Here is a 17818-nt window from a genome sequence, read left to right as displayed (position 1 = left end):
ATACACCAATTGCTTTATATAAGACAAAACAACCAAGTCAGGCAAAAAACAGACCTCAATTCTTAAGTGTGACTTTAATGATTTACTTTAAAAACAACAGAAGTAGGGGGACAATGAAAAAAAAGACACACTGCCATCACTGTCATCTTTAAGCCATAACTTATGGTCCTATCAGCTCTTTTTAGTGCCTGGGTGACGGCTTGCCAGAGGAGGGCTGAGGGAGACGAAACTTGGCCATCTGCAGATCCAGGTCTGCGAATGTGTAGGGGTTGTAGCTGTGGTGCTGGTAGTTTTTGTAAGTGCTGTTATCAAACGGTTCTTCTGGCTCCAAAGGCGCAGCCGCAGCTTCTGCAGTAAGGAGGGGGAGGGAAAGAAAGATGTAAGAAAACTGGTAGAAGGGTGAGCTTTACAAAATGTCGTGTATGGGAACAGAAATAAAACAAGGTCAGTTAATGCAGTACTAGGTTTAGTCCTGTATCCCTGTTGCTGATTTTAAAGTAACAACTGCTGCTTGAAGGGCTTCATCACACCACATTTGATAAGTTCTAAAAATGAGAACAAAGATGCAGTTTTGTTCGTGTTTTTTGAGGGGACTGCACATTTCCACATTACTCATGCTAACACAAGGAGATTTTTTACAATGGCAGCAACCCCCAATGGAGTGTGGAGACACTGGCATAAAAAGCATCAAGGATCATGTTTGTGACTGGAAAAAGGATGTCAAGATTAACATGTTTCCACAGAGTAAAACAGCCCATACCAGAGAAAGAGTGATACTGCAGAGGTAAGAAAAGAAATGGAACAAAACATGTCAAAATCATGACGTCTGACACCTGCACAGCACTATGTTACTCTTGAACAGAGATACAAGATAGAACAGTTTCCTGTAAATCTGCCAGCATGCTGTGACAGTAAAGTTAAAAACTTTTTTTCCACCTTCACTTATCCAATATGATTCCAGATAAATGAAAAGAGTTCAAAAAAAAGAAATAAACAAGTGGTGCAATTAATGACCAAGGTGAGGAGTGGGGGGAGGAAGGTTACTTCAGGAAGCAGGAATACAGTCTTGGGATGTGTGGGACACTTCCAACTTCAAACGCATCTAACAGCTGTGTAGTTGGATCATCTGTAACCCTGTGAAGAAACTACAGCAACGGCCTTGATGTAGGATTTGCACTCTTTTTCTTCTTTGGGCCTCAAACAGTTTTTAAAAAAGGCCTGCAATCCTGATTCCTGAAGTACTCTCACCAACTCCAGCCACTCCCAGCTTCTCCTCGTCCAGCTGCTGTTAGGGAAGAGCAGTCTATTCCACCTACACTACAATCATGAGCCACTGATGCACCAGGCACAATGATCTGTAACCCCAACATTACTTGAGGCACCTGTAACTCACAAAGATAAGGGTGCAAATGAGCCCGACCTTAACATGAGAAAAATAGCAGTCAACTACTCTGTGAGGGAAAATAGACACTGTTAGGACTCCTAGGACAAGAAGAATCAAACTGTGAAAAAGTTCAGTTGGTCACAAAGTCAAAGGGAAGACTGCAGGAGCAGGTTTAGTGTAGCAGTGTGCAAGAAGCAATTTTATCTGACGACAAACCTTTAAACAGATACACGTTTGTCCTTGATCCTCCACAACAATTAACTTCAGTTTGAGTATACAAGTCAAGTAAATCCTCCAACAGTAGCACAACGGAGAGTATGGATGAACCGAGCCAAAAAGCTCTACAAGCATCGACCCACAGCGTGTACAGTAGAAAGCAGAACTAGAGAAGAACTACTTATTCCAATTTAAAATGTTTCTAACATGATTAACAGGAATAGTTAAGATTCCATCTTGTAGTATACACTACCGGTCAAAAGTTTTAGAACACCTGAATTTTCATTGGAAATTATGCAGTTCAATGTCTGATTGCACTCTGAAATGAAAGCACGGTACAAATGAGCAATTGGAGTTAAAAAGGAAATCATGGAATCAGTTTACACACTAAAACATATTCTAAACTTTGACTCAAAGTAGCCACCTTTGACAGATATAACAGCTGAACACACCTGTGGCATTCGGTCTACAATAGAAATCAAATATTCTCCCATATCTGTAGCAGAAGTTCCCATAAATGTGGACCTTGTAGGTTGGTTTGCTTCCACTCTTCTGTCCAGTTCATCCCAAACCAGCTCGATGGGGTTTGGGGCTTAATACGATCACTATTAAGCTGTTGTCCTGTGAGCTGCCGATCACACAAGGTGTTAACTCTCAGAAACTTGTCCTCTGATTCAGGTGTGTCTTTGGGTCTGCCAGACCTCACAGTTTGTTTCTGAGCCTTTGGATGGTGAAGGAAACTGTGCTCACTGACACCTTGACTTTCTTTGCAGTTTCTCTGTAGCACAGACCCACATTTTTAAGTGTTATGATGGTCTGTCTCTCTTCCATTGTTAATTGCCTGTTTCTCGCTATTTTTGTAGCAACACTCTACTTTCTGCAGTACAATACTGTTCAACCGATGCTCACGAGGGTATGGTACCACAGTGTGTTCCAACACTGCTTTTATTCACACAGGGTGGGAAATAATCCAGAAAGGTTGGAACACCTGTAGGAATTAGTAGCAGCAGCTTTCAAGGCTTGATCAGCCTCCATTGGTGCAGAACAGCTTTAAACGGTTAACCCATGTTGTGTTCCCTCAAAAAGGCCTTTGTGTATAATTCTGAAATGTACATTATTTTACAGTCTTGGGTAACTTTTTTTTTTTAAAACCTCTGACAGTTCACCACTTCCCTTTGTACATTTTCGAGCTGTTCATTGGACCTGAATGACTTGAACTGCAATAAACAACTGGAAGAAGTGGGCTGTTCTAAAACTTTGGACCGGTATTGTATATTTAAAAAAGAAAAAAAAAGAGAAGCGTTCCACATTAGAGAACAGTAACCACTGCAGCACAACTGAAATCAGCTCAACCTTTGTTCCCTATATGTCCACTAGCCATATGATCGCTTCAATGTTATTAGCAGGAAATAAGCATTTTAGCCATTCTGTGACTAGAGGGTGCAGGAGCTGCAGAAAACACTAACTGACATCATACACTCCAATATAATCTATCCCAGAAAGAACGAAGATAACGCAATGAAGCTTGCTTCTGTCACAAACATGATATTGTGCCAGTTCTCGTGTGCCTACAGTATGTTCCTGAGATGATTTCAGTCTTCTCTTTCTAGTCCTTCTTTTATTGTTTGCCACCACTAAATTGCCAAGCAGCTTGAGCTGCAAAGATGACCCAATTCTCCATAGAGGTTTTCATCCTGTTTACTTTTTCAGTTTTCTTATTTGGATGAGCAGAACTTTCAGGGAACTTAAAACAATCAGCATCAGAGTAAAGTTGGAATATTCTAAGAGTCTGGAACTAGGAACAACAAACCTCCGACGTTTGTCTGTAACCTGAACATCAATGTTGCCAGTGTTTTGGGGTTTGTCAGAGAAAGACAAGCTGCATATCCCAAAGTATGCTCTAATATTATAGACAAGTTTAAACTAGTGCATCTCCCGTATTTACGTTAGGATCTCTTTGTAATGACTTCGAATTTTATGAAGTTCTCTACTTTCTCTCCCATGTGCCTAACAAACTGAAATCCAAGGCAATCGGAGATATCGCTTTAGTTGCTGTAACATCTAAGTTAAGAAGATAAGAATAAACATTATTGTCCCACGTGGGAAATTTGTCTTGGACAAATGGTGCTAAACAAACCAGCACCTAGAGAAGCTTAAAGGAGGCCATTAAATAGAAAACACGGACGATACTTTTAAAATACAACATGAAGTGCTACACGTGAGGGGAGCTGCCGCCTGGTTAACAGAGCAACAGCACTCAGACTGTGTTTGGAGGCACAGGCAGAAAAACAATGGTCATTTCTAGAAGAGAGAGAGGTAAATAAATAAAAAGAGAGGGAGGTAAAGATTTGAGGGGCAGGGTAGTGTAGTGTGTACCCTCTGTCTGCAGTTCCTCTCCTGCAGTTTCAGTTACAATAGGAGCAAGGTCCATCTGCTCCTCGGTGCTCCCTGCACAGACTGAAGCTTCAGCCACAGCAGGAAGGGCATCTTCTGCTCCAGCTTCGCCTCCAGCCACAGCAGCAGCTTCAGCAGATGAAGACCTCGGGTCTTTTAGAGTTACAGCCTCACCAACGGCTTCGCCCGGAGCTTCTACTTGAGCATCAACAGGAAATGCAGCATCTTTTATCACTCCTGCAGCAGTTTTGGCTGAAACGTCAGACCCAGTCACCTCTCGAGTATTTTCTGAAGCGGCAATGATTTCAGGGCCCGACTTCACCAGCTTCTCAGAACCAACACTGGGTACCTTCACTGTAGCTTGAGCTGCTCCTAAGGGTGCTGGTGTTTCTACACCAGGTGTGATAGGAGCCCCATATTCATTCTGAGCTTCGTTAGTGCCTGCCTTTACTTCTGTGACTGTGACCCTCTGGGGTTCTGCCTCTGGTGCAAAGCTCTTGATTTCTTTCTTCATCTGTGCCTGCTCATCCTCAGAGTCAGAGTCTGAATCGGAGTCGGTAGAGTCTGAATCGGAGTCGGTAGAGTCTGAATCGGAGTCGGCTGCTGGTTCAGCAGCTACTTGCTCACTGGCAGCAGGGACAGGAGTGACGGCTTGTGCAGCTACAATGCTTTCTGCAGTGGAGACAACCGCTGGTCCCGTTCCATCTACAGACTGTGCTGGGAAACATCCAAGCCCTGAAAGTCTAACTGGGAATTCAACTGCTGTCTTGTAGGCTAACAGGTTTGCTCTCTCATCTGGAGCCTCTGCTGCTGAAGAAAATGGTAAATATAAAATGAGCATAATAAAAATAATATATTCAACTTGCTTGGTGGGTGTGCATTCAGCAACTCCTTTTAGATACTTTTAAATCCCACTTTGAAAAACAACAGAAGTAGGGGGAATTAAATGTACTTCCCCAATCCCATAATCTGGAACTGTTACCTCAGATTATTTTATACATAACAGAACATCGTTTAAACATTTGATATGTTTTCTGACATATCTTACAATTTTGTGAAAAAAATAAGCTTATTTTGAATTTGATGACAGGAAAGTGTTACTAAAAAGAAATAGCAGGGGAAACATTTTGTAACTGATTAGTTTAACTGGCAACAGGTCAGTGACATGATTGAAGAGAGCATCTTAATGAGGTAGAATTTCACCAGCTTCTAAAATCTGCCTCTGCAAATTGTGGAACAATTTCAGAATAATGTAAAATTATGGAGACTTTGATATCTCGTCAGCTGCAGTTCACGGCATCATCAAAAAAATCAGAATGAAGAGAATCTCTATGCTTAAGGTACAATGCTGTAAACCAATATTGGATTTTTAGGGCTTCAAGCTGCACAACATCAAAAACAGGCATGAACACAGAAGAGAAGAGGGACGACCAAAAGCCTGCATCTCTGAGGAGGGGGGGGGGCATTAATGACTTTGGAGCTGATAGCTTTCACCTATGGAAAGGTGAGGTGTGCAGTAGGACTGACAGACGGGTTCAAGGTTGGGGTGGGGTTACATGGGACTGGCTCTGAGGACCTTTTTGTTTACAGTGGTGATGGACAGGTTTGCTGATGAGGTCAATGAGGAATCACTGTGGACTTAGATTTTTACAGACAGAACAGGAGGAAGTGAGCCTGGAGAAGGTTCTGAACAGAAGAGGAATGAAAGTCAGTAGAAGCACGACAGGAACACGTGTATGAATGACACGAACACAGAATGGTAAAAATGTGAGGAGCAGAGGGAGCAAAGGTGGAACATTTGACACACCAGGGGTCAACTATCCAAACAACAGATAATGCACAAGAGAGATGAATGGTAAAGGCACTGGTTCTTATATAGCACGTTGCACAACTTGCCTCATTCACACAAGCAAATGCTTTTTCTATGCAAGTGTTTTCTATTTAATATTCACATTCATGCTCTGACGCGTTGGGGAGCAACTTTGGGTTCGTAGCTTTCCCAAGGATATTTAGCATGCAGACCAGGGATTGAACCACTAACCTTCAGATTAGTAGATGACCTGCTTTACAGCCACCCCAGGTGAGAGTGCAGGCACAGTGGAGTGGGTGAAAAAGAGCACCAGAGGTCATACATCACAGAAGGATCACAGCAAGAGCCGAAGGGAAGGTTTACAAGACGGTAGTGAGACCTACTATGGTTTGGAGATGATGGCAGTAACAAAGAGGCACGAGGTACAACTGAAGCTGAAGATTGTAAGATTTCAAGTCATCAGGAGTGACAGAATTAGAAATAAATACATCAGGTTGAGCAGATTGGAGACAAAGTTAGAGAAGCAAGGTTGAGATGGCTTTGACATGCGGGAGGGATCGAGGATATACCGGACAAAAGACGTTCAATATGGAGCCAAGAGGAAGACCTCAGAGAAGACTGACGGATGTAGTGAAGAAGGACACGGAGGGGATCGATATGACAGAAGGGAACAATAATCCCCTGTGGCCACCACTACAGGGACTAAAGGGACTGACCAAATAAAGAGCATTATCATCAAGGATCTACGGCTCATCTGGGCTCGTACCAATGTTTAAGAAAGACAAAATAAAACGATTTAGCTGGCAACCAATGACAGGGATTGTTTTATTTCCCATTTTTGTATTAAAAGGAGCCGGGGAATGTTGATTATCAAGAAATAACATGTTTAAGATCATTCAGACTAGCTTCGTACAAATTTAGAAAAATGGCTATTAGACAGAAGAACCGCAAAACTAATGACAACATGTCACAATCACAGTAAAACAGCAGCTTTATCTCTTACAGACTTACACTGAATTCAATTAAAATGATTAAAATGTACCACATGCTCTAAAATGTAAAAATCATATGGCACATTACCTTCACTGTGGAAAGATGTGCATGTTACACTTTAAAGGCATCATAATTTAAAGTACACATATTCTCATCGTGCACATATGTATTATTGTAATTATTATTATTGTAAAAATATTGTAATTCAATGAATGAACAAAAGAAACCACCCAACACAACTTAAAAAGCCACAGCGTGTTAACAGAACCCAAAGGTCTGATTCTTGCCTGCAGTCTTGATCTTCTTCCCAGGTTTTGCTGGTTTTTCAGTCTTGGTGCAGAACGAAGCAGCTGGGAAACTCTTCAGGATTCCCAAGTTCTCCAACTGGAGACGCTGCAGAAGAGTACAGAACCACACATTCAGGCTCGTTTTTGTGATAATTTCACTGGTTCTCACAGTGTCCTATTTTCTTAATCCTGACTGAAAAGACCAGACACACATTAACTTTTTTTATAGTCACTTTAAGTCTATCTGCACCATTTTTGCATCCACCACCACTAAACATTTATCTGACCAAGGTTAAAGTCTGCCATGAAGAGGAAACTGCCTGAACACCATCAACACTATCCACAGTGAAGTGAGTTTTACATTGTCATGGTCTGAGAGGGTGACGAGCTAATAAGAAACCTCTGGTCTACCTCCAAATTCTCTGACTTCACCTCAAACCAACAACGAGTGTGTCAGACTTGGACACACTAGGGCACAGGCTCCAGCCCTCAACAGTCAGTGTCCTGAAACCTTTAAATGTGTCCCTGCTGCAACACACCTGAATAAACTATGATCCTTAACACACATCAAACATGGTTTTAGAATGGATAGAGCAGGCGAACATTACACTTACTGAATATCCTTCCCAAAGATCCCAACTTCAACCTTATTGAAAATTTGTGGACTACACTTACAAGTTGGATCCATCCTAGGAATCCAACCAATTTAAAAGAACAAAACCAATTGTGCCAGAAAGACTGGTCAAATAACCAGTCAGAATTATGCCAGAGGTTTACTGGTGGCTACCAAAAGCATCTGGTTGAGGTGTCAGTGTATGCATATATTCAAGCCAGTATGTACATTTTTGACTCTGTATGGAAAATCCAAAATGAATTCAAACTTTAAAGTCATTAAAGATATATGCTGTACAATCATTCCACCCTGGAAAACAGAACAAGTCAAATTAGCGTGACATTCATGTCCAGTGATGAGCGAATGTAAACTTCTGACCTAAACTGTACACACTGCTCCTTTTGAGCACTCTTACTTATAATGTTACAATTGATCAGTCTAATCATCTTCCTAACATAGTATTGGTCCTCCTTTTGCTGCCAAAGTAAACCCTGACTTCAGGCCGAGGCATGGACTACACCAGACTCCTGATGGTGCAGTGTGGAAACTGGCACCAACACGTTAGATCCTTCAAGTCCTGTAAGCTGTGAGGTGGGACCTCCATAGATCTTACTTTTCTGTCCTAAACATCCCACAGATGCTCGATTGAACTGAGATCTTGAGAATTTGGAGGCCAAGCGAGCACCTCAAAATCATTGTTGTGAACCTCAAACCATTTGTGATCCATTTTTGATGTGTGGCAGCATGCATTATCCTGCTGAAAGAGACCTCAGCCATCAGAGAATACCCACAAAGGCTCACGTTTTCCTAGCAGAACATTGCCCAAAGCATCACACTGCCGTCACCACTTGGAGATGCTCTGACCCCGTCGTCTAGCCGTCCCACTTTGGCCCTTATCAAACTCACTCAAATCCTCACGCTTCCCCGTTTTTTCCTGTTTCCAGCACATCATCCTTGGGGACAAATGTCCACTTACTTCCCAGTATATTCCACCTATTAATGGTAGCAAAAATCAATATTTTTACTTCACATGTCAATGGTCATAATGTTATGCCTGATGAGTGAATTCATCTATTCATAAAATCAGACTGTGAAGACATTTTTGCTTTATCATGTTCGTTTATCACCTATTTTATCATGTCACCGAGGAAAGCTAAAAGACATACTGTCGCGCAAGGAATGCTGGGACCTCTACAAAGGAGAAACCCAAACAGCCATCCCACAACATGGAAGACCCACCACAGGACAAGACTCAGCTGTACACCTGCACATAAAGGATGCCGATGATCACATTTTGGACCAAGGGACGAGAAATACATGAGGACCATCATCATCATCATCACCATCTGACACGAGCCATCAGTCACCAACAAGTCGTAGTTTTGTGCCTGTATGCTGTGCAATCAATCCACCCTAAAAAAAAAAAAATCAGTCCTAACCGTGATAAAACTAGCTAAACTATCACAGAGCACAGAGATCATTTATTTCCCCCTTTTCAAAGTAGTTCGTCTCTTTCCAATAACAACAGGAAAGAACGATGTGACCTGTAACTGTGACAGTTTCAGGGTCATGTGTCGGTGCTGCGGCTGGCCTGTCCTGCTCCGACAGTTGCCGTCTGCTCTGTACTACAGACGCCAGCGTTGATGTGACTCAGTCCATGTGTTGTATCTGTACTAGTACAACTAAACACACCACCGGCACAGTAAAACCCTGAGAGGTAGTACAGTTCTTGTTACCTTGAGAGAACCCAATCGTCCTATGCGAAGCAAGAAAGTCGCCATTTCGTGTTCCCAATATTATTCTCCGGTCGGAAACTGGGGTTAAATACAACAGTTCCGTGATACCAATGGGACTTTGAAAAACAATGTTTTGATTTTAAAAGATTTAAAAGCAACGTGATTTGATAGGCCTTCTTTTTACTTTTACTATATAGTGATTTAGCTTGTGTCAGTGCAGGCATTTGGAGGCTTCTCCTCGAGTAAATAAGCGAGCTGCCTTTAGGGGGCGCCACAGCCGATCACCTGCCTCCATCCCATCTATCCCCGCGCCCTCCTCGAAACAATCTGAAACCCATCTCCACAGTGACGCCTGCTGGACAATTTGGCTGTGGTCACAACTGCTTTTTATACTGTGACAGTAAATAACTCACAAACAACAAACAAAAATATTGAGACTGTTAAAGACAACAGGCTGTGATTGTAATGGATAGCGTGCTTTAGCAAAATACTCCCTCTGTTAACAATCGTGCTGCTCACAATAAATCAGTTTATAAAGTAAAACATACAGAGAGAAGACTGCTGTGTTTGCTGCAATAAGCACACAGGTTTCCAGCTGTATTTCCAAGTAGGATTCAGCAGGTCGGAAAACCCTAAAACTGGCTGTGATGGCTCCACATAGGGAGAAGGATCGACTCACAATAATTTCTAATGTGAGCTTCTGCAGATTTTCTTTATGCACATGCTGTAATCTGCTGACCTGCTGCTCTTTGTGTCTTTAAACAATTGAATTCAACAAGATGTCAGCCGTTTCATGCCCTACACTGACACTATACAGTTTATACTGTCTTTACACTTCACAGTATACAGCTGGAGTTCAGTGAATTAATCTAAGCATCATCATCTTAAATACAAATTCATCTCTGCCAGACTTGATAAAACCTAAATCTGAGCATGAGCACCACAGCCACTGTGTATCAGTCCAACACAGAGCTTTACTGTGTTGGACTCACTCGCTACAATTACTGGACTCTAGACACTGTCACTTCAGACAATGCCAATTTGAATGCTCACTGCACATTTACACAAACTGTAAATACTAAACTATTTGTTTTAAATTCTCTTAATATTTTTAACACTTATAGTATTTTTATTGGCCCTGTGACAGACTGGCGACCTGTCCAGGGTGTACCCCGCCTCTCGCCCTATGACAGCTGGGATAGGCTCCAGCGCCCCCCGCGACCCTGAAAAGGATAAGCGGAAGCGAATGGATGGATGGATGGTATTTTTATTACATTTTTTTAATTTTAGTAGTATTATTATTATTATTTTCTTTAATATACATGTATACTTTATATATGTTCATGTAAAGTTGGGGGACACAAGTCTAAGAATTTCATTACAGGTAAATGTTGCTACAATGTTATCTGAATATGACAATAAACTTGAACTTGAGTTAAACTGCAGCTAGTCTGTAGATGCAGTTTTTATTTCTTTCTTGTTTTTATTTTCTTTTTTTTAACAGACTGGTGGAACTCTGCTGATCTTTACTTATGAGAAACTCTGCCTTTCTAAAGCAGAATTTATGGCGTAGCAAGCCACCTCCCAGTCTGTTGGTGGTCCATCTTCCTGTAGAGAGCTCTTTTGTCAGTGGCTGTCATTGTACAAAGCATGTGGAATAACCAGTCTGTGGGCCACTGTTGCTTGTGCTGTACAAAGTAAGCAGCCGGGGCGGTGAAGAGGGAAGATATACGAAAGCCCTTTTTTCATGAGTACCTGGAGAGCTGAAGTGAAACTGACTGTTAACACAATGAAAAAATGTCCACGACAGATGCTGTCTATGCTTTTCTTGCTGTATGTTTTAGTTTTACATCAGCTCCCAGCGATGTACAATTAGGATCTTAAAGGATTTCATGGGAGCACATCTGAAGTGGGTGAACAGCTTCCTCTTGCTGTCAGAATAAAAACATGTATGTAGACAGACGTGTTTTTGGGACCGTATATTATGCTTTAGCTCTTTTTATACCCAATTATGTCACTGACCTGGCCAGTTAACATAATCAATGGCAAAAGCTATTTCTTTTGATGTCACTTACTTTTCCAGCTATTTGTTCTCCCCATCCCAACTTTTAAGAGTTGATAACAAGGAGCAGACGGCTGAGTTTATTAAACTCCACTGAGACAGCTGGTGACACAAATCTGAGGGCTCCCATTTCACAGCCGCTCACTTCCAGCCTTCTCGGTCTTCGGAGGACTTGGCCCACGTAGACTGTGAAGGCCAGGTCCCCCGAAGGATGCAGCTCCTGAATTGAGACACAGCTAATGTAGGCTTTAAGGGTCCTCCGTTCCAGGCACCTGAGGACCAGGTGTCCCACCAGCAGGGTCCACAGAGACATTACGATAAAAAGTTTTTTGCCTCAGTTGTTGCCAACTGTGCTGATGTGTTGAGCCATCCTGCACAAAGAGGTGCCAGAAAAGAACTTGTTTTTTTTACATAAAAACAACACTGTCACAGACATGAATAAAACTGAGGGTGCAGTGTGCTCAAAAAAAGGGGAAAAAATCAAAGTACAGGTCAGTCTGTCTCCCAGTGAGGGTGGAGCTGTACCAGTTTTGGATTCAATCCCCCGGGTCCCTTGGTTGCCAGGGAGAGGGAGTTACACAGTTACTCATCCTTTATCTAATCTTAAGCTCTTTTACCCTAACCCTCACATACATATACCCTTTTGGACATACTGGGGGTAACTCAGGGTTTGACATCTTGCTCAAAGATACTTTGACACAGGACAGGAGGGGCGAGGGATTCATCCACCAACCTTCCAAATCCCATTACTATTTGAGCCACAGCCACAGTTGACAACTGTTGACAACAGACCCAGTTTCTTATGAGGCTTTTCTGTCACTAGGTCTTATGGAGAAATTTAACCAGCACCTTGCTCTATTTCACAAGGGAAACTTCATTTAGAGCTTGCTTGCGTTGCCCTGGGTATCCCTCCCTGTGGCTGGATGTGAGATGCCATCTCAGTAACATGGTGCAAGTTTCCCACAAATGCCGTTTAAAAAAGTATTCACTGCTGGTATCCCCTTGGGTATGATGGATATGAGAAAAACTGTAACAACAGATGCCTTGTTGACAGGGTGGCGCTGTCATGCTGCCAGTGCTCACATATAAACTGCCTCGAGCTGTTGTACATATTTCTGTACAGCCTGCCTGCGCTGAGCACAATGAAGCAATGAGCCATTCACTAAAACAACAGACCCTAAACCTGTACAACAGCATCACAGCAGTGTTAAAATACCTCAGCAATAAACTTCCCCACCGTGTTTCTGTCACAGTGGACACCTTTCCCTTACCAGGATTACTCTACAGTCCCGTTTGTCAGTCAGCGGTGTGGAACCTGCTCACGGGGATCTGTTTATGTAACGCAGGCCCCACCGTGCACGCCCCCTTCAAGACGAAAACTGTGTCTTGGTTATAAAGTTGTGTTTCTGTCGTGTGGTCATGTGCTCATCCAAGCTAAGCGCTACCTGTGCTGGAAGTATGAACAGTCTTTAAATCTTTATTTTCAAGGTTTCGCTCCGACTTTAAGCGCTTTTCACTCGTCGTTCTTCTCCCGTTGACACGGCCGCGCTTCTTATGTGCGTACTCAAGGGGCGTTCCGTGACGTATTTCGTACGCGACAAAATACGGCAGTTTCCCGTCGCACACATGGATGCCCAGTCGCATTAAGCAGTCATGAGTGCTGTAGGTTTTTGTGGAAACTGGATTATTGTCACCTGCGACAAAAAACTCTTTGCAGTCCATACAAAGGAAGCCAGGTTTGAATGACTTTAAATCTCTTTCTTTGGTTCCAACTTGTTCCAGGCGCTCCGTGTTAGAAATGCTCGCAGCTCTTCACGTTAGATCGAATACACTGGAACATGGACGTATGGTTAGCTTGCTTTCAGGGCTTTCTAAAACAGGAGGTTATACTTAATGTTGTTAAAAAAATAAAAGAAGAAGAAGTGCGGGCTACCCTTACACCCCACTCGGCCAAGGGCTATCCTTGCTGAATCCATACTTGTGGATAACCATACAAGAAAAACAGTGGACAGAGGGCAGTTCTTGTTTATTGTGTAGAGATGTGTAAATCATGACACATCGATGTTTTGAAATGAGAAAAACAGCCACGTACGAATTACACTTGGTTCCACAAAAACGTGTACAGGGATCAGTACATTTTTGCAGTGTTGCTCCTGTGCACATGAACAGGGAAGTGATATAAAACAAGCTGAAAGCTCTCAGCTTTAATTCGAGGGGTTCCTCCATTTTCACAGGGTCAACAGAAACTGAGCTAGCACAATTATAAGGGTTCTTTTAAACATTAGATTAACATCCTCTGCAGTCAATGACTGCCTGAAGTCTGGAACCGATGAACATTAGCGAATAGTTTCCTCCTTTGAGATGCTCTGCAGCCTGCCACCACCTTCGGTTGCTGCAAACCCTCTGAGTAGATTCATCATGGGATCTTTTCACTGACTGACTCTAGCAGTAATAAGTCTAACTTCTTTTTAATGTGATGCTATGAAGAAATGTTTCTTCACAGGGTATAGACTTGATGTGTTTTTTTTGTTGTTGTTGTTGTTTTTTACGCATATCACGTTTTACTGAACAAACCAGAGAATTCTGCCACTGCTGTAGTTCTCCTGGTTGAGCTATCTGTATATGGAAACTGAGATCTTGTTACAGTGGCCTAGGTTTGCTTGGTGTCTGGCAGCCTTTGATCTCTTTCTGCTCCTCTTTAAGTGTTGCTATCTACAGATAAAATGTTAAAAAGTAACAAATTGTTGGTACATGTTTAGGTTTTTGCTCTCTTATAAGCTTTTTATTCTTTACCAGCCCAATGAAAGCACTATTTCATTTGCATCAGCAACTCGTGTTGGGACACATTAACATGAACTTAATCCAAATGCAACACTTTTAAATAATAGGAACACAGAAACATGTCATCTGCCAGCTGTTCAGTTACTTTATTGCAGGTGAAATATATGATTGTTGAGTGCATAAAGGGCAGAAGAATTTCAGATTGAATTGTAACTAATTTGCTCTCCTGTACTTGATCGCAGAGAACCATTTGTGTTTGACTGCAGCACTGCTGAGAAGAAGCCTAAGAATACACAGGATGAGAAGAACAGGTATAAATGGGCTGATAATGTGTTTGTATTGTGCAAATGAAAACAAGGATACGAACAAGAGAAATAGACAAAAATTGTACAGGCCAGTTAAGAGTAGACTAGAAGCAGATTTATGCAGCATTTAGACTTCTGTGGGAAATCTCGCAGAAGTTTAAATCAGGCTTTAGTATATAGCTGTAACATATCTGCTCTGTTCATCAGTGATGGCGGTTCCTCAGAAGAAACAGGAAGTGATAAAGTCCTCGCCTTTGCTGTATCTCCATCTGGAAAGCTGCTGGCACTGAGTGATGACACCAAGAGACTAGTTCTGTTTAGCTGTGAGCCTTCATGGCACTGTATCAGCATCAGGTATGACTTCACCTCTGTCACTCAGTTTCAGCAGCTTCATCTACTGCACAGAAGTGTTCAGAATGGCGCTATGTGTGTCTAACAGGTGGGTGGTGAGGAGGTGCACGTCCCTGGTGTTTACCCAGGCTGAGGATGAGCTGCTGGTGGCGGACAAATCAGGAGATGTGTACGCTTTTTCGGTGGTTGAGCCACAGAAAGAAGGCGAGCTGAAGATGGGCCACCTATCCATGCTGCTAGCTCTGGTAAGAAACACCACTATCATTCAGTGCCATATAAATACATTTATAAAACGAAGCAGTGTTTTGGCTGCTGATTCCTCACGGTGGATAAACGAACATGTTAACACTAACAGTATGTGTGTTTTATCAGAATTTGTGTTAAAGGTGCTTTTGTGCCGTCTTTCAGACAGTGTCGCTGGATGACAAGTACATCATCACAGCTGACCGTGATGAGAAGATCAGAGTGAGCCATCTCAGGTCTCCATACAACATCCAGTCCTTCTGCCTGGGGCATCGTCAGTGAGTGTGTTAACAGAAAGAGGAAACACCGTCTGTGCACAGTTTCACTGTAGCAGGTTTGCTTCAGTGTTTTTTGTGTGTTCTCTCAGGTTTGTCAGCGCCCTGCAGATCCTGTCCACACATCCACACTGGCTTCTGTCTGGATCAGGGGTACGTGACATTTAACTTGAAGTCTGATCTCTCAGTATATGTGTGAGTTTTCTCTGCAGTTTGTCCCACTGTTGTAAAGCATGCCAGGCCAATGTTACCTGTCATGGGCAGGTCTCTATAAGCGTCACTCTACATCAACATTAAAAAAAAGATCAATCTGTTTTGCTTCTTGGGCCGTCTTGTTTTGTGTCCTTTCACACACTGTATTCTACTGATGAACAAATCATGTGAATGAGACTGAGGGGAAAAAATAACAAGTCAAAGCCAAAAAAATGCACATTTGCTGGGGTTGAATTTTATTGAAGTACTTTGACTGATCAGATAAAAATCATGTGCAGTTGAGTGTCAGTGTGCTTCTTCACCAGGATGGGACTTTGAAGCTGTGGGACTATGAATCTGGCTCTGAGCTGCAGAGCTGCGACCTCAGACAGCTTGATGAGACCACGAGCTCTGAGGCTGACAAAGACAAGGTATCCCGTGTGTTTCATCCTATAACACTGAGACTACAACACAGGTTCAGCCTGGCCTGACCTGTTTGGCTTCTCTAAAGCTGCACGATGTAGCTGGAGAAGAAAAATTAGCCTCAGAAGTGTTAAAAATGCATAGCGTGTGATCCACAAGGATAAACTAAGAATGACAAAAGTGTGCAGTGATGTGTGTAACGTCTGAGGACTGCATGTGCTTCAGTTCTGTTGGTGATGATTTACACAGAATTTATTAAGTTCAGCTTCATTTTCTTTCAAATAGCTTTCTGTGCACACAAATGTCTAAAAGTACATCCACAAATGTAACCTGCGTTCAAGTCCCAGTGTAACACTGGGACATCTGGGCTTCCACTCATACCTGCATTTTTATTTTTCAAATAAAGTGGCCTATAATGGTCCCTCTACTAGAAAGCATAGATTCACAAATTACAGACAGTACACAGTAACCTGTGAAGATTAATATATGGTTTAAATAACCTGCTGCTACATCCGGAAGTGTTTGGGATTTCTATTAGGCTAACACCAATGTTAGCCTGCTGTTATCAGAGAATGGTCAAATTAATTTCAAAGTGCTGTCACACTTTACCTGGATTATACCTATATTGAAAATATACTGTCTCCAGTTGAGCCACAGAGATGTGCTGTATAGATATGATGTTCCCTCTGCAGCGGTGCACTGACTGACTTTTCCCTGCAGAAAAACGCCCAGCATGTAGAAGCAGCTTAGCCATTTAATAATCTTTGTACCGTGTAGTGTCTGTAAATCTCTGTTTTCTAGTAGAGCTGTTTTGTTTATTTAGAAAAAGAAATGTCCACTTTTTGGGGGGGAAAAAAAGCAGGAAGCCCAGCTTTACACTGGGACTTGAACACAGCTTACATTTGTGTGGATCTGTGTGAAGCTGGCAGTGTGTCTCACAACCCCACGTGGGTGTGTGAGGTGATTCGCCCACTCACATTTAAGATGTTGTGAGAAGTGTGTGTAGTTTTAGATATGTGCACGCACTGACGGCTTTTTCAAAGAAAAATGATCCGATTTATGAAGCTGAACTTGAACTGTGATCACCATCTATTCAGCTTTGGGTACACGCATTTGTAAAATTGTTTTGTGTGTGCTCAAATTGGTTAGTATTTGTATGCAGATTGAAGCACACACTTGTGAGTCCTTAGATGTTACACACAAATCACTGCACACGTCCTCGTTTTTGCTGATGGATCATACTGTAGACATTTGTAGCACTTTTGAGCCAAACTTCTCTCCATTTCAGACAAAGGTGTCACTGATTACTGAAACCTGTTCAGGGACAAGTCTGAAACATTTCTTACTTCTTGACAATTGTTTGTGTGTGTCTGTTTGCTGCTGTACAGCTTTAGGAGACATCTGAATGTTTTCACTCAGATACTTGTTAAGAATACTCCTGACCACAAACATGCATTGCTTTTGGAAAACAGGGTCCTGAACAGTTAAATCCATGGATCACCAAACTCTGACAGCTGTCACGAGGCTTTGGAGTTATCTCACCAACCAAACCTTTTCATATTAGAAATCCTTAGACTGTCGAACAAGTCGCTTTGTTAAAAGGGCAAGTAGTCAGAGTGTATGTTTGTTTTTTTTCTTTTCATTTTAATGCTCAGGATCCAACAGTGTGCCGAGTTACCAGCTCGACTGATGGTCAGTATGTAGCTGTGCAGTGTGACAGGTGAGTCCCTGTGTGTGGCTTTGTTGTTGTTGG

At 42.3% G+C, this 17818-nt stretch overlaps 2 protein-coding genes and 1 long non-coding RNA gene across 6 annotated transcripts in view; 1 reads left to right on the top strand and 2 right to left on the bottom strand.

The window, feature by feature from the left end:
- Positions 1-55: 55 nt before the first annotated feature.
- On the bottom strand, positions 56-9674 carry ndufv3 (NADH:ubiquinone oxidoreductase subunit V3). Of its 2 annotated transcripts, none has more exons than XM_003456201.5 (4): positions 9434-9674; positions 7085-7190; positions 3977-4804; positions 56-348 (listed from the first exon to the last, which is right to left on the bottom strand). In XM_003456201.5, the coding sequence occupies exons 1-4, from the start codon at positions 9476-9478 to the stop codon at positions 182-184; spliced, it is 1146 nt and encodes a 381-aa protein (XP_003456249.2). In that variant the 5' UTR covers positions 9479-9674; the 3' UTR covers positions 56-181. The 2 variants fall into 2 exon arrangements, with proteins under 2 accessions (XP_003456249.2, XP_005460964.1); XM_005460907.4 differs by having other exon boundaries at positions 3977-4801; positions 9434-9673.
- A 1020-nt stretch (positions 9675-10694) lies between these two features.
- On the bottom strand, positions 10695-12934 carry LOC102081743 (uncharacterized). Its single transcript, XR_001222990.3, has 3 exons — positions 12767-12934; positions 11509-11866; positions 10695-11196 (listed from the first exon to the last, which is right to left on the bottom strand). It is a non-coding gene; the product is annotated as an uncharacterized LOC102081743 (long non-coding RNA).
- Positions 12935-13073: 139 nt separating this feature from the next.
- Positions 13074-17818, top strand: part of wdr4 (WD repeat domain 4) — an 11124-nt gene continuing 6379 nt past the window's right edge. For 2 of the 3 annotated variants that reach the window (XM_003456210.5, XM_025903964.1), the window contains exons 1-8: positions 13074-13231; positions 14519-14587; positions 14789-14935; positions 15021-15177; positions 15341-15453; positions 15543-15603; positions 15969-16073; positions 17721-17785. In XM_003456210.5, coding sequence (XP_003456258.1) covers positions 13149-13231; positions 14519-14587; positions 14789-14935; positions 15021-15177; positions 15341-15453; positions 15543-15603; positions 15969-16073; positions 17721-17785 — 800 coding nt within the window. In that variant the 5' untranslated portion in view covers positions 13074-13148. The remainder of the gene's footprint in view (positions 13232-14518; positions 14588-14788; positions 14936-15020; positions 15178-15340; positions 15454-15542; positions 15604-15968; positions 16074-17720; positions 17786-17818) is intronic. The other variant, XM_005460906.4, reaches the window with a different exon arrangement.

The sequence above is a fragment of the Oreochromis niloticus genome, linkage group LG16 (assembly GCF_001858045.2).
Source record: "Oreochromis niloticus isolate F11D_XX linkage group LG16, O_niloticus_UMD_NMBU, whole genome shotgun sequence".
Classification (NCBI taxonomy): domain Eukaryota; kingdom Metazoa; phylum Chordata; class Actinopteri; order Cichliformes; family Cichlidae; genus Oreochromis; species Oreochromis niloticus.
The sequence above is the reverse complement of the archived record's forward strand: the minus strand, read 5'-3'. Positions and strand labels throughout refer to the sequence as shown.